A 13144-nucleotide genomic window follows, 5' to 3' on the forward strand; every position below is an offset into this window, starting at 1 on the left:
CCAATAACTACTGCTCTGATTCATATTCATCAGATTACTCGTCATGGTAAAAAACGCATCGACAACGTTTCTACTTTAGTAGAAGGTGAGTAGGTGAGTGTGTATAGGTGGCGTCTAGTTCCCTGTAATTTTTGAGAAATTAGATACTACACAAAATTTAAATAAAGTTCTACTATCAGCTTACGTTGATATTGTGAGATTATGGTACAAAACATAATACAAAATTCAGAAGCTGTTTATTTAATAATGAGATTATAAAAATAAGATTTTAACCAAACAGGACATAAAGTCGACATCCATGAACCATGAAACTTTTTAAGAACTGGTGACGTTTCCCTTAAAAAAAGGGTGACGACGGCCAGGAGGATGGAAAAACTTGGATCTGTCTGTATGTTCCGAAGTCCAAACCCAGTGAAATTGCTGCGAAGTTTTCACGACCACCATGTCCATCCGCTAAAACTTGCGCAGCACCTGCATCTTCTTGCCGAGTCGAACTGCACACGTAGATACTCCAATAGATGCTTGTCGAGGTCGTTGTGCTGCTGCCGTCGACATCTCCACATCGGCAAAACGACTCTCCTCCAATCGAACACGCCGTACGCTACAATTTTCACGGCCTCTCAATCTGACAGAAGGCACTTGAATTCATTCACTTGACACGGTCTAAATTCTGTGGGTCACGAGTAAAGTTTTTTTTTTCTTCTAGAGAGAGGACGCAGAGATGTCAAAGGAAATAAATGATTCTGAAGGAAATAAATGATTCTGATTGTTATATTTAAGAAGGAAAAAAAGGCAACTAGTAGCAGCAGGCAAGTAGTATAAATTATGGCCACGTTATTCGTGGCGTAACAGGCTCTCACCTTTAGAACCGTTCCAGACTCTGCGACGACGACGGCGGCGGTGGGATTGGTGGGAAGGAAGAAAGCTTGCTCCCTGTGTTCCAACGACGACCGAACCGACTGCGTCCATGGAGCGCATGCCGCAGGACGCCGGGCAGGAGAGAGTCATGGCGGCCGCTAAGCAGATCCTGAAGAGCCTTGCCGTGTCCAAGAACGCCGCCGACGACATGATGCACTTCCTGTCGACTTTCGACCCGCGCCTCCACCCGCTGTCCTCCCCGGAGGCGGCCGAGGAGGAGGCGTCCGGGTCCGGCGCTGATGATGATGATCTCGAAGAGGAGGAGGAGATCGCCGCCGCGGAGGAGGTGATCATCCGGTGCGAGTCCTCGTCGATGACGTCCGGCGTGTTCTCTGACTACCTGTACGCCGTGGACGACGCCATCGCCGCGTCCGGCCGCTCGGCCCGCGCCGCCGCCGCCGTGCACGCCGCCATGCCGCGCCTGGAGGAGGAGGCGCGCGCCCTGCTCTCTTCCTCTCCGTCCCTGCGGCGCCTCTCGGTGTCGTCGGATGACCTCGGCGACGCGACGACCACGCCCGACGCGTCCCCGCGCCACGGGAACGGGCACGGCACGCTGTCCCCGACCGCCGCGGCCTCCGTGGGCGCCGTCGCGGCGCGCATGCTGCGCGCCGGGTACGGCCCGGAGCTCGCGCAGGTGTACGTTGCCGCCCGCCGCGATGCGCTGGCGGACTCCGTGGCGCTCCTCGGCGTCGAGGCCGTCGCCATCGAGGAGGTGCTCAGGATGGAGTGGACGGCGCTGGACCAGAGGATGCGGCGGTGGAGCCACGCCGTGCGGGCCGTGGTCAGGACGCTCCTCGCCGCCGAGCGCCAGCTCTGCGACGAGGTGTTCGCGGCGGACGAGGGCCTCGGCCACGAGTGCTTCGCCGACGTCGCCAGGGCCTGCGTCCTGCAGCTGCTAGCCTTCGCGGACGCGGTGGCCGTGTCGCCGCGCGCCACCGAGAAGCTGTACCGCACGCTCGGCATGTACGAGGCGCTCGCCGACGTGCAGCCGGACCTGGAGGCGCTCTTCTCAGACGACGACGGCGCGCGCGAGTTCTTCGCGTCGGAGGCCTCCAGCGCCGTCCAGCAGCTGGGCTCCACCGTGCGCCACACCATCGAGGAGTTCAGCCAAGCCATCCACGGCGAGGCGTCGCGGAGGCCTGTCCACGGCGGGGACATCCACCCCATGGCCCGCTACGTCCTCAACTACTGCGGCCTCCTCGCCGACTGCCGCGGCGCCCTGGACGCGGTCCTCGGCGACGCCGGCGGCCTGGACGACGCGTCCTCCGACGGCCGCGGCGCCGCCTCGACGCCGTCCGCGTGCTGCATCCGCGAGCTGCTCACGCTGCTGCTGCGCAACATCGACGACAAGTCCCGGCTGTACGACGACGCCGGGCTGCGGAACATCTTCCTGATGAACAACCTCTACTACGTGGTGCAGAAGGTGCGGGAGTCCCCGTCGCTGCGCGAGCTCGTCGGCGACGACTGGCTCCGGCGGTACCGCGGACAGATCCGGCAGTACGAGACCGGCTACCTCCGGGCGTCCTGGGCCGCCGTGCTGTCCCAGCTGAGGAGGGACGACGGCGCGGCGGCTAGGCCGCCGGCCGGGCACAGGGCGCCGTCGGGCCCGTCGGCCAAGAGCTTCAACGCGGTGTTCCAGGAGCTGTACCGGACGCAGACGGCGTGGAAGGTGGCGGACGCCCAGCTCCGTGAGGAGCTGCGCATCGCGGTGTCGGAGCGGCTGATCCCGGCGTACCGGGCGTTCCTCGGGCAGGGCACCCGGCACCCGGCGAGACACGTCAAGTGGAGCCTCGACGACCTCGAGTGCTACATGCTGGACTTCTTCGAAGGCGTGCAGAAGTTTGTCAGGTGGTGATCACCGGAGCAGAGGATCATCAATTCACCAATCAGCATCCATGGCGAGTTTGGGACGTGCGTGCATCGTGAACTCGTGGCGTATGCGCTCCAATCTCATGGCACTTACGATGCCGTAGAATCTCGTTTCTCCTCTCTTCTAGGAAATCCTTTTTTTTACACTGAGATAGATGTAGATATGCATCAAATTCAGGAGTGTGTATATACCATACTCTGTTTTTTTGGCTTGTTCATGATTTAGATGTGGTTGTTATTTAGCTTATTAAACAATGAATCATCTTCATCAGGACCTAAGCATGAGCCAACGTATGCTTTGCCTAGTTTGCCAATCAGGCCATGATCAACGAGGTGGCTCACCTGGTGGTCTGCAGGTTTGGTCTGGCCAGCTAGGTTCGGATGCTGCCATGGACAAGAGTCGGGTGCTCTAATCATGTTAGAGTCACGCATGCTGAAGGTGAAGCTGCTTACGACGACATCAGTAACTAGTTAGCTTGCTATTAGCTATTATTCCCTCTATTCTTTTTTATTTATTGCGGTTTAGTTTAAAAAATAAGTTAGTGAGCTACAAATATTCGAGAACGAAGGTAATATCTAACTTAGTATAGCCAGTAAATATAGTTGTCATCTAAAGGTCTACTAAACAATTAGCTAATAGTCCATTGTCTATGTATATTTAGATCCAAAAGAGATAAACATTAACATATAGCTACTATCTATAGGATCGAAACACAACCTAAGGTGAAATTGATCAAAGAAAAACGATATCTGTAATCTGTTGCTGAAATCCCACTACTTGTGCCGTAAGTAAGCAATAAGGCCATGGGAAGAAAGGGGTAAATCCATGTAGAAGAGAGAGAAATAATTATTTTATTACTTACTATATTATCATAACTTATAAAACTAAGTCTGTTGTATGGTACTCTCTCTGTTATAAATTATAAGATATTTTGTCCTTTATATTTTCATAATTTTTGTGGACTCTAGTTAAAACAAAAACTGATCCAATCTAAAGGGAAAACAAAGATATATTTACGGGGCAACTTGGTTTCTAATACCACTTGATATATTTACCGTGAATGCTTTCTTATAACGCTCCGTTTGGATCATTAGAATTGAATTCCATTCTAATAATAGTAATTTAGTCATATATCAATTAAGCTAATTCGATTTTATACAGTAAGCGGATTGAGAATACAAGCGGAAATGAGACAAACATAATCTGAAATCGCAAGTATATATAAACCATATGAGTTTGATAAGTGATTCAAGTTTTTATTCGGAAGGACTAGTCATTGTAGGGGAACAAGACCAAAAACAGGCGCCATAGTTCATAACAGTTGATATTGATGATATATGTACTTCCAACAATACATGTTCCAAGAGGAAAAATGATAACACAACAAAACCTGAGCCCTAATGAGAGCGAAAACGGCTAATTATAGAGCCTTGAGCGTCATCCAACTGTCCACCCCAAACCTACTATTACTACACGAAGATTTGCGATGCAATTGTAACGAACACTATCAGAATGAGTCCCAAACACTCACTTTATTTATCTAGAATCCAGATTCTGTATTTACTGTATAGAATCCATAATCTCACCATAAGAATGAGATCTAAATAGGCTCTTAGGAGAGAAGATGGATAGATAGATAAATAGATATAAAGATGAACGAGGATATATGTCATGTACGGGCGCTCGTACGCCAGGCAGCGTCGCGCCCGTGACAGGCGCCGCGCACAGGAGCGCGCAGGGCGCGCAGATCTGGGAGATCAGCAGGAACTTATGGAAAGCAGTGGCTAGAAAGGAAAATAGAAGTATGGAAAGTAGAGGGAAGGAAAGGAGAGATTGATGAGTGATTGATTAGTAGAAGAATGGAAAGTAGAGGGAAGGAAAGGAGTGATTGATTAGTGATTGATTAGTGTTACCATGTTTAGGCTTGCCTAAAATAACAGCAGGCCGATGGCTATATATGCGGCACAGGGAGACAGGAATAAAGGCAGCAAACAAGTTATCTCTTCTCCACCTCTCTCTCTACCAACTAAGCCTACGGCTGTGGGGAATAACCACGCCGGAGAAGACGACGAACCGCGGCTACGACCTTCGTAGCCGAGGGCCCCCTGCTCTAGACACCCAGGCCCTTGACAACCTGGTATCACGAGTCAGGCGATCTTCGTCCTCTCGATCCCACACCTCCGATCAGTCCCTTGACGTCACCCAACTACCACCCAGCCCTCCACCATCACCGCCGTCGCCCTCCTCCATTATGACCACCAAAACCATCGATGATTTGGCTATGATAATCGAGAAGCTCGTGGGTACGATATCTGTCCTCCAAAATGACGTCGAGTCATTGAAGAAGGACAAGGCGCCCTCCTCCTCGCCGTCCGGCAGCGGCGGCCACGACGGCGAGCACCACATCGACCGACCACCAAGGTTCCAAAAAATCGACTTCCCGCGTTTTGACGGCAAGTCGGACCCCATGCTCTTCGTCAACCGCTGTGAGTCCTACTTTCATCAGCAGCGGATCATGGAGGAGGAGAAGGTTTGGATGGTGTCTTACCACCTCGAGGGCGTGGCCCAGTCGTGGTACCTCCAGCTACAGACGGATGAGGGGACTCCGCGCTGGCACCGCTTCAAGGACATCCTCCAGTTACGCTTCGGGCCTCCCCTACGCTCGGCGCCGCTGTTCGAACTCGCTGAGTGTAGGCGTACAGGCACTGTGGAGGAGTACCAGAACCGCTTCCAGGAGCTACTACCGCGCGCCGGACCACTGGAGGAACGCCAGCGCGTGCAACTCTTCACGGGCGGGCTGTTGCCACCACTCAGCCATGCGGTGCGCATCCACAACCCCCAGTCGCTCGCGGCGGCTATGAGCCTCGCACGGCAAGTGGAGCTGATGGAACTCGACAGGGCCCCAACGCCGGCCCATATCAGGCCAGCCGCACGCGGCATCCTGCCTCCGCCGCTGAAACCGGCGCCTATGGCGCTTCCGACGCCCCACGTCCCTTTGGCGCTCCCGGCACCACCGGCAGGCGCGGCTCCGGGCCGTGGCGAGGGCAGAAGGCTCAGCACTGAGGAGATGGCCGAACGTCGTCGCCTCGGATTATGTTTCAATTGCAATGACAAGTATTCCAGGGGTCACAACAGGTTCTGCAAGCGCATCTTCTTCGTCGACGGCGTCGAGATCATGGACGAAGACGACACCGACCAACCCGACGGCCCCCGCGCTGAGGCGCCGTGCTTCTCGTTGCAGGCCGTCTCAGGCTGTCCCGTGGCCGACACCATGCAGGTCGCCGTCATGTTAGGAGCCACCCCGCTCGTCGCCCTCCTCGACTCGGGCAGCACGCACAATTTCATATCCGAGGCAGCGGCGCGGCGTTCCGGCCTTCCCCAGCAATAGCGCCCGCGCCTTTCGGCCATGGTGGCCAACGGCGAGCGCATCACTTGTGTGGGCGTCATCCGCAACGCGCCCCTCACCGTCGGTGGCGACGCGTTCCCGGCTGATCTCTTCGTCATGCCGTTGGCCGGGTACGATGTCGTCCTCGGCACTCGCTGGTTGGGCGCGCTGGGGCCCATCGTGTGGGATCTCGCATGCAGGCGCATGTCGTTCCAGCACCACGACCGCACAGTCTGCTGGAACGGCGTGCCCACGTCCTCGACGCCGGTGCTGGGTGCCACCACCGCGGCCGAGCCTCTGCTCGCGGCTCTCCTGGACACCTTCGCGCCCGTCTTCGCAGAGCCGGCCGGTCTGCCCCCGTTGCGCGCCCATGACCACCGCATCATCCTCAAGCAGGGCGCGCAGCCGGTGGCAGTCCGGCCTTACCGGTACCCGGCGGCACACAAAGACGAGTTGGAACGCCAGTGCGCCGCCATGATCGAGCAGGGGATTGTTCGTCGCAGCGATTCACCATTCTCGTCGCCGGTCCTCCTCGTGAAGAAGCCCGACGGGTCGTGGCGGTTCTGCGTCGACTACCGCGCGCTAAACGCGGTCACCATCAAGGACGCCTTCCCGATCCCGGTGGTCGACGAGCTGCTGGACGAGCTTCATGGTGCCCGGTTCTTCTCCAAGCTGGACCTGCGTTCCGGGTACCACCAGGTGCGCATGAGGCCGGAAGATGTGCACAAAACGGCATTTCGTACCCACGACGGCCTGTACGAGTTCCTGGTGATGGCGTTCGGGCTTTGCAACGCACCGGCAACATTCCAAGCCCTCATGAACGATGTGCTCCGTCCCTTCCTGCGCCGGTTTGTCCTTGTTTTCTTTGATGATATCCTGATATATAGCAAGAATTGGGAGGAGCACCTGCACCACCTCAGGATGGTCCTCGAGGAACTACAACGCCACCAACTCTTCGTCAAGCGCTCCAAATGCGCCTTCGGAGCCCCGTCCGTCGCCTACCTTGGTCATGTGATCTCGGCGGCGGGCGTGGCCATGGACCCGACAAAGGTGCAGGCCATCTTCGACTGGCCGGTGCCGCGCTCGGCTCGAGCGGTGCGCGGGTTTCTTGGCCTGGCGGGCTACTACCGCAAGTTTGTGCCCAAGTACGGCACGGTCGCCGCACCGCTCACGGCCCTCCTCAAGAAAGACGGCTTCACCTGGGATGACAAGGCAGCGGCAGCTTTCGGCGCCCTCAAGGCCGCCGTCACCTCGGCACCGGTCCTCACCATGCCTGACTTCACAAAGACCTTCGTGGTTGAGTGTGATGCGTCGTCACACGGGTTTGGCGCCGTGCTCACCCAAGAGGGACATCCGGTGGCATTCTTCAGCCGTCCCATCGCCCCTCGTCACCAGGCGTTGGCGGCCTACGAGCGCGAGCTCATCGGCCTAGTCCAGGCGGTCCGGCACTGGCGGCCGTACCTCTGGGGGCGGTGCTTCGTCGTCAAGACAGACCACTATAGCCTCAAATACCTCCTCGACCAGCGCCTCTCCACAATACCCCAACACCACTGGGTCGGGAAGCTGTTGGGCTTTACTTTCACTGTGGAGTACAGGTCGGGCGCCACGAACGTCGTTGCGGATGCTCTGTCCCGCCGCGACACGGAGGAGAGCGTGCTGCTGGCGATCTCCGCGCCCCGCTTCGATTTCATCGCACGCCTTCGTCAGGCCCAAGCCATGGACCCAGCTCTAACAGCCATCCATGAAGGAGTCGGCGCTGGCACCCGCGATGCACCGTGGGCGGTGGCTGACGGCATGGTCACCTATGATGGGCGCCTGTACATTCCACCGACGTCGCCCCTGCTGCAGGAGATTGTGGCTGCCGTGCATGAAGATGGGCATGAGGGCGTCCACCGCACCCTGCACCGCCTGCGCCGGGACTTCCACTTCCCCAACATGCGACGCCTGGTACAGGACTTCGTGCGGGCGTGTACGACGTGCCAGCGGTTCAAGTCGGAACATCTACATCCAGCTGGCTTGCTGCAGCCGCTGCCAGTGCCCTCGGCGGTCTGGGCGGACATTGCGATGGACTTCGTTGAAGCGCTACCCCGGGTGCACGGCAAGACGGTCATCCTCTCCGTCGTTGACCGCTTCAGCAAATACTGCCATTTTATCCCCCTAGCGCATCCGTACACGGCGGAGTCTGTGGCACAGGCTTTCTTCACCGACATCGTCCGTCTCCACGGGATACCGCAATCCATCGTCTCCGACCGCGACCCGCTGTTCACCTCGTCGTTCTGGAGCGAGCTGATGCGCCTCATGGGCACCAAGCTCCTCATGTCATCAGCATTCCACCCGCAGACGGATGGCCAGACGGAGGCGGCCAACCGCGTCATCGTCATGTACCTACGCTGCCTCACGGGCGATCGCCCTCGCCAGTGGCTTCGTTGGCTCCCCTGGGCGGAGTACGTCTACAACACGGCTTACCAGTCGTCCCTCCACGACACCCCGTTCCGGGTGGTCTACGGCCGTGATCCGCCCTCCATCCGCTCCTACGAGCCCGGCGACACAAGGGTGGCGGCGGTGGCACAAGAAATGGAAGCACGGGAAGCCTTTCTGGCTGACGTCCGCTTCCGTCTCGAGCAGGCTCAGGCGGTCCAAAAGCTGCAGTATGATAAGCACCACCGGGAGGTCACATATGAGGTTGGGGACTGGGCATTCCTTCGCCTTCGCCAACGTGTGGCGGCGTCCCTGCCGCGAACCATCACTGGGAAGCTCAAGCCTCGCTACGTGGGACCCTACCGCGTCACCGAGATCATCAATGACGTGGCTGTTCGGCTAGAATTGCCGCCCGGCGCGCGCCTGCACGACGTGTTTCATATCGGCGTGCTCCGGAAGTACGTGGGCTCCCCACCCACCACACCGCCGCCTCTGCCGCCTCTTCTCAATGGTGCGGTAGTGCCGGAGCCTGCAAGAATAGCGGGGGCTCGCTTGTCGCGTGGCGTGCGGCAAGTCCTCGTTCACTGGAGCGGCGAACCAGCTTCATCAGCCACCTGGGAGGAGTTCGACGACTTCCGCGCCCGATTCCCAGCCTTCCAGCTCGAGGACGAGCTGGCCTTCGACGAGGGGAGAGATGTCATGTACGGGCGCTCGTACGCCAGGCAGCGTCGCGCCCGTGACAGGCGCCGCGCACAGGAGCGCGCAGGGCGCGCAGATCTGGGAGATCAGCAGGAACTTATGGAAAGCAGTGGCTAGAAAGGAAAATAGAAGTATGGAAAGTAGAGGGAAGGAAAGGAGAGATTGATGAGTGATTGATTAGTAGAAGAATGGAAAGTAGAGGGAAGGAAAGGAGTGATTGATTAGTGATTGATTAGTGATTGATTAGTGTTACCATGTTTAGGCTTGCCTAAAATAACAGCAGGCCGATGGCTATATATGCGGCACAGGGAGACAGGAATAAAGGCAGCAAACAAGTTATCTCTTCTCCACCTCTCTCTCTACCAACTAAGCCTACGGCTGTGGGGAATAACCACGCCGGAGAAGACGACGAACCGCGGCTACGACCTTCGTAGCCGAGGGCCCCCTGCTCTAGACACCCAGGCCCTTGACAATATATATCTAAGACAGCATGGGAGTAAAGAGACCTAGAAGTAAAAATGAGTGTTTCATGCGTTTGAAAGGTCAGAGCAAGTGAGCAACTCCAATAACTTTTTAAACAACTCACTAAATCTTAAGTTTAAGAAGCGTTGCTAAATGTAGTTAATTGCTATCTAACTTCATTTAGTCTCCAGATTTAACATCTGGATAGCCACTCCCGATAGCAGTTGGCACCAATTTTTTTTCAAACGCCATCTTCCGGGAGATACACGCCGTCGCCAGGAAAAAGAAATCTCATCTGATCTTCAACTGTTTGACATGAAAAAACAGAAAAAATGGACCCAGCTAAACTAGCGCTCGTACCAGCAAACATAAATGGACCCGGATAAAGTAGTTTCGAAATTGAACTACTCTCTAAATATTTGGAACTAGTGAGATCAACACATTTTTTGCTCTCAATATTTATTTAGTAACTTGCTAGTCATGAGTTTTAGAGAGCGTTTTTAGAGAACTACTGAAGATGCTCAGGATCACTTGGTCGACGGGCGAGCAGCTTGCACTTTGGTGAGGGCAACGATTACCGGTGGCTAGCGTTGATCCTGCCATGAGCGCGACACAGTCACAGAGCTTGCAGCCTTGGGCATTGGTCTGAGCACACGCTTAAGGTTTCAGACAAAAGGCGATGGCAATGGCATGACAGCAGAAGTGTACTCCTACGTTAACAATAGCCACTCCTTCAATTTCGAATTACAGAGACATGATGTGGCAAGCAAAGCAACACCCAAAACGTATTGCAAAATTTAGTACATGAAATGGCAGATTCCCCTGATGCTGCGAAGACCGGTGTTGCCGATGGAGCTCATTTTCTTTCGAGGAGATCGCAAAATTCATTGGACTAGATTTTAGAGATTTGGATAGGGCCGGATATCGAGTCATCTCGGCTTGTTCGATTTCGAGCTCGCTCGTTAAGCTAATGAGCTGGTTGTTTAACGAGCTGGTTTGGCCTGGTTTGTTAAGCTAACGAGCCACGGAGTCAGCTCAACTCGGTTCGTTTACGAGCTCGAGGTGACTTGTTTACCTCGCGAGTCATAATATATAAAAAACACATATATATAATTAATTTCTATTTAATTCTAAATCAATTTAACAATAGAAAACAATAACTATACTAATAGTTTTACATAGCATATCAATATAACACTTAATTAACATAATTCATTAATTCACAATTCACACACATGTTTATCGATTTAACCCACAGTTATAGTCGTGCAGATCAGTTTAACACATAAACACAATTCATCAATTATTAGTTTAACTTATTGGCCATAGGCATTGCACGTGTATATAATATGTTCATCATTTGTGCGTAAATGATAGTTTTGTTTTGATGAAATGAGATAGCTCGTTTAGGTCATGAGCTGGCTCGTTGAAAAGCGAGCTAAGATGTTAGCTCAGCTCGTAAAAATATCCAAATGAGCCGAACTAATCACTAACTGTCGGGTACCATAATTAGGGGTACCCCCAACACTCCTAAACTCGACTGGTAATCACCATCAGCGCAAGCTGCAGAGACTGATGGGCGCAATTCAGGTCAAGGCTCCGTCTACTCAAGGAACGCGATCTCGCCTCGCCCGAGCCCAGCCTCGGGCAGGAACATTAGTTCCAGGCGAATTCACGCCTCGCTCGAGGGCCTCCCCAAGCAACGGGCGCACCCTCGACTCGCCCGAGGCCCAGCTCGGGCAGGCTTCGCAGTGAAGCAACCTTGGCCAGATCGTCTCGCCAACCGACCGTATCGCAGGAGCATTCAATGCAAGGATCGTCTGATACCTTATCCTGACACACGTTCCTCAGTCGGCAGGGCCGAAGTGACCGCAGTCACTTCGCCCTTCCACTGACCAACCTGACAGGAAAACAGCGCCGCCTGCCCGCTTCGACTGCTGTGCCACCCGCCAGGGTGAGGCTGACAACAGCTAAGTCCAGCCTCAGGCGCAACAGGAAGCTCCGCCTCGCCCGACCTTGGGCCTCGGCCTCAGAAGGTGGTCTCCGCCTCGCCCGACCCCAGGGCTCGGCCTCAACCTCGACCTCGGAGGATGGTCTCCGCCTCGCCCGACCCCAGGGCTCGATCTCGGCCCCGACCTCAGAAGGAATCGCGTCCTCACCCAACCCCGGCCTCGACCTCAGGAGGAGTCTCCGCCTCGCCCGACCTTGGGCTCGGACCGACCACGCCACAGGGGGGGTATATCATTGCCCTACCCCTAGCTAGCTCAGGCTACGGGGAACAAGACCGGCGTCCCATCTGGCTCGCCCCGGTAAACAAGTAATGATGGCACCCCGCGTGCGCCCATGACGATGGCGGTTCTCAGCCCCCTACGGAAGCAAGGAGACGTCAGCAAGGTCCCGGCAGCCCCGACAGTTGTGCTTCTACAGGACTCAAGCGCTCCTCCGACGGCCACGACACCGCATGCACAGGGCTCTAGCACCTCTCCGACAGCCACGTTGGCATGTACATAGGGCTCTGGCTCCTCTCTGTCGGACACGTTAGCATATTGCTACACCCCCATTGTACACCTGGACTCTCTCCTTACATCTATAAAAGGAAGGTCCGGGGCCCTCATATGGGTGGGTGGTCGCACGGGAGGACGGGCCGACGAACAGGCTCTCACTCTCTCCCTCGCGAACGCTTGTAACCCCCTACTGCAAGCGCATCCGCCCTGAGCGCAGGATAACACGAGCCGCGGTTCTCCCCCCTTGTGTTCCATCTCACGCCAACCCATCTGGGCTGGGACACGCATCGACAATTTTACTCGTCGGTCCAGGGACCCCCCCTGGGGTCGAAACGCCGACCGTTGGCGCGCCAGGTAGGGGACTGCTACGTGTTGACGAACAACTTCCCGTCGAGCTCCAGATAGGTAGTCTCCAGCAACCTCTTCAGCCCGGGACGCTGCTCTGTTCGGGAGTCTCGAGTTCATGTCCCTCGACGGCAGCTACGACATGGTACTCCTTCCTCCGCCGCGTGACAGCGACAACGGCGGCCGTCAGCCCGCCCGGCGGCGGCGGACTCGACGACGTCTTCCTCTCGTGGCGGGAGAGCAGCATCCGGGTCTGTCCCGCCACCTTCCTCGCCGCAGGAGGAGGAGGCGGGGCAACCGTGGCCAAGCAGGAGGCGACACCTCGTTGGCTGTCAAGCGAGTCGACGACACCGGCACCCCGGCGGGGGACATGTCAGGCGTTGATCTCGCACCCGAGACGACGTCGAGTGTCGTTTCCCCGCAACATGCCAACCCCAAGCGGACAGATGACGCCAACACTCTCGCGGAGGACTTGCTGGGCGTTAGCCTCGTACCTGAGATAACGATGCAGTCTGTCCCCTACGCGACTTTGTCACCGTCCAT

General features: G+C 55.9%; 1 protein-coding gene across 1 annotated transcript; it reads left to right on the plus strand.

Annotated features, from left to right (window-relative positions):
• Positions 1-513: 513 nt before the first annotated feature.
• On the plus strand, positions 514-3066 carry LOC103642911 (exocyst complex component EXO70B1). Its single transcript, XM_008666069.4, has one exon. The coding sequence runs from the start codon at positions 968-970 to the stop codon at positions 2771-2773; it is 1806 nt and encodes a 601-aa protein (XP_008664291.1). The 5' UTR covers positions 514-967; the 3' UTR covers positions 2774-3066.
• The last annotated feature ends 10078 nt before the right edge of the window (positions 3067-13144 follow it).

Source organism: Zea mays, chromosome 1, assembly GCF_902167145.1.
Source record: "Zea mays cultivar B73 chromosome 1, Zm-B73-REFERENCE-NAM-5.0, whole genome shotgun sequence".
NCBI lineage: Eukaryota > Viridiplantae > Streptophyta > Magnoliopsida > Poales > Poaceae > Zea > Zea mays.

Excerpts from the sequence above, each read along its gene's own strand:
- LOC103642911 (XM_008666069.4), top strand. The coding sequence starts at position 968 with ATGGAGCGCATGCCGCAGGACGCCGGGCAGGAGAGAGTCATGGCGGCC.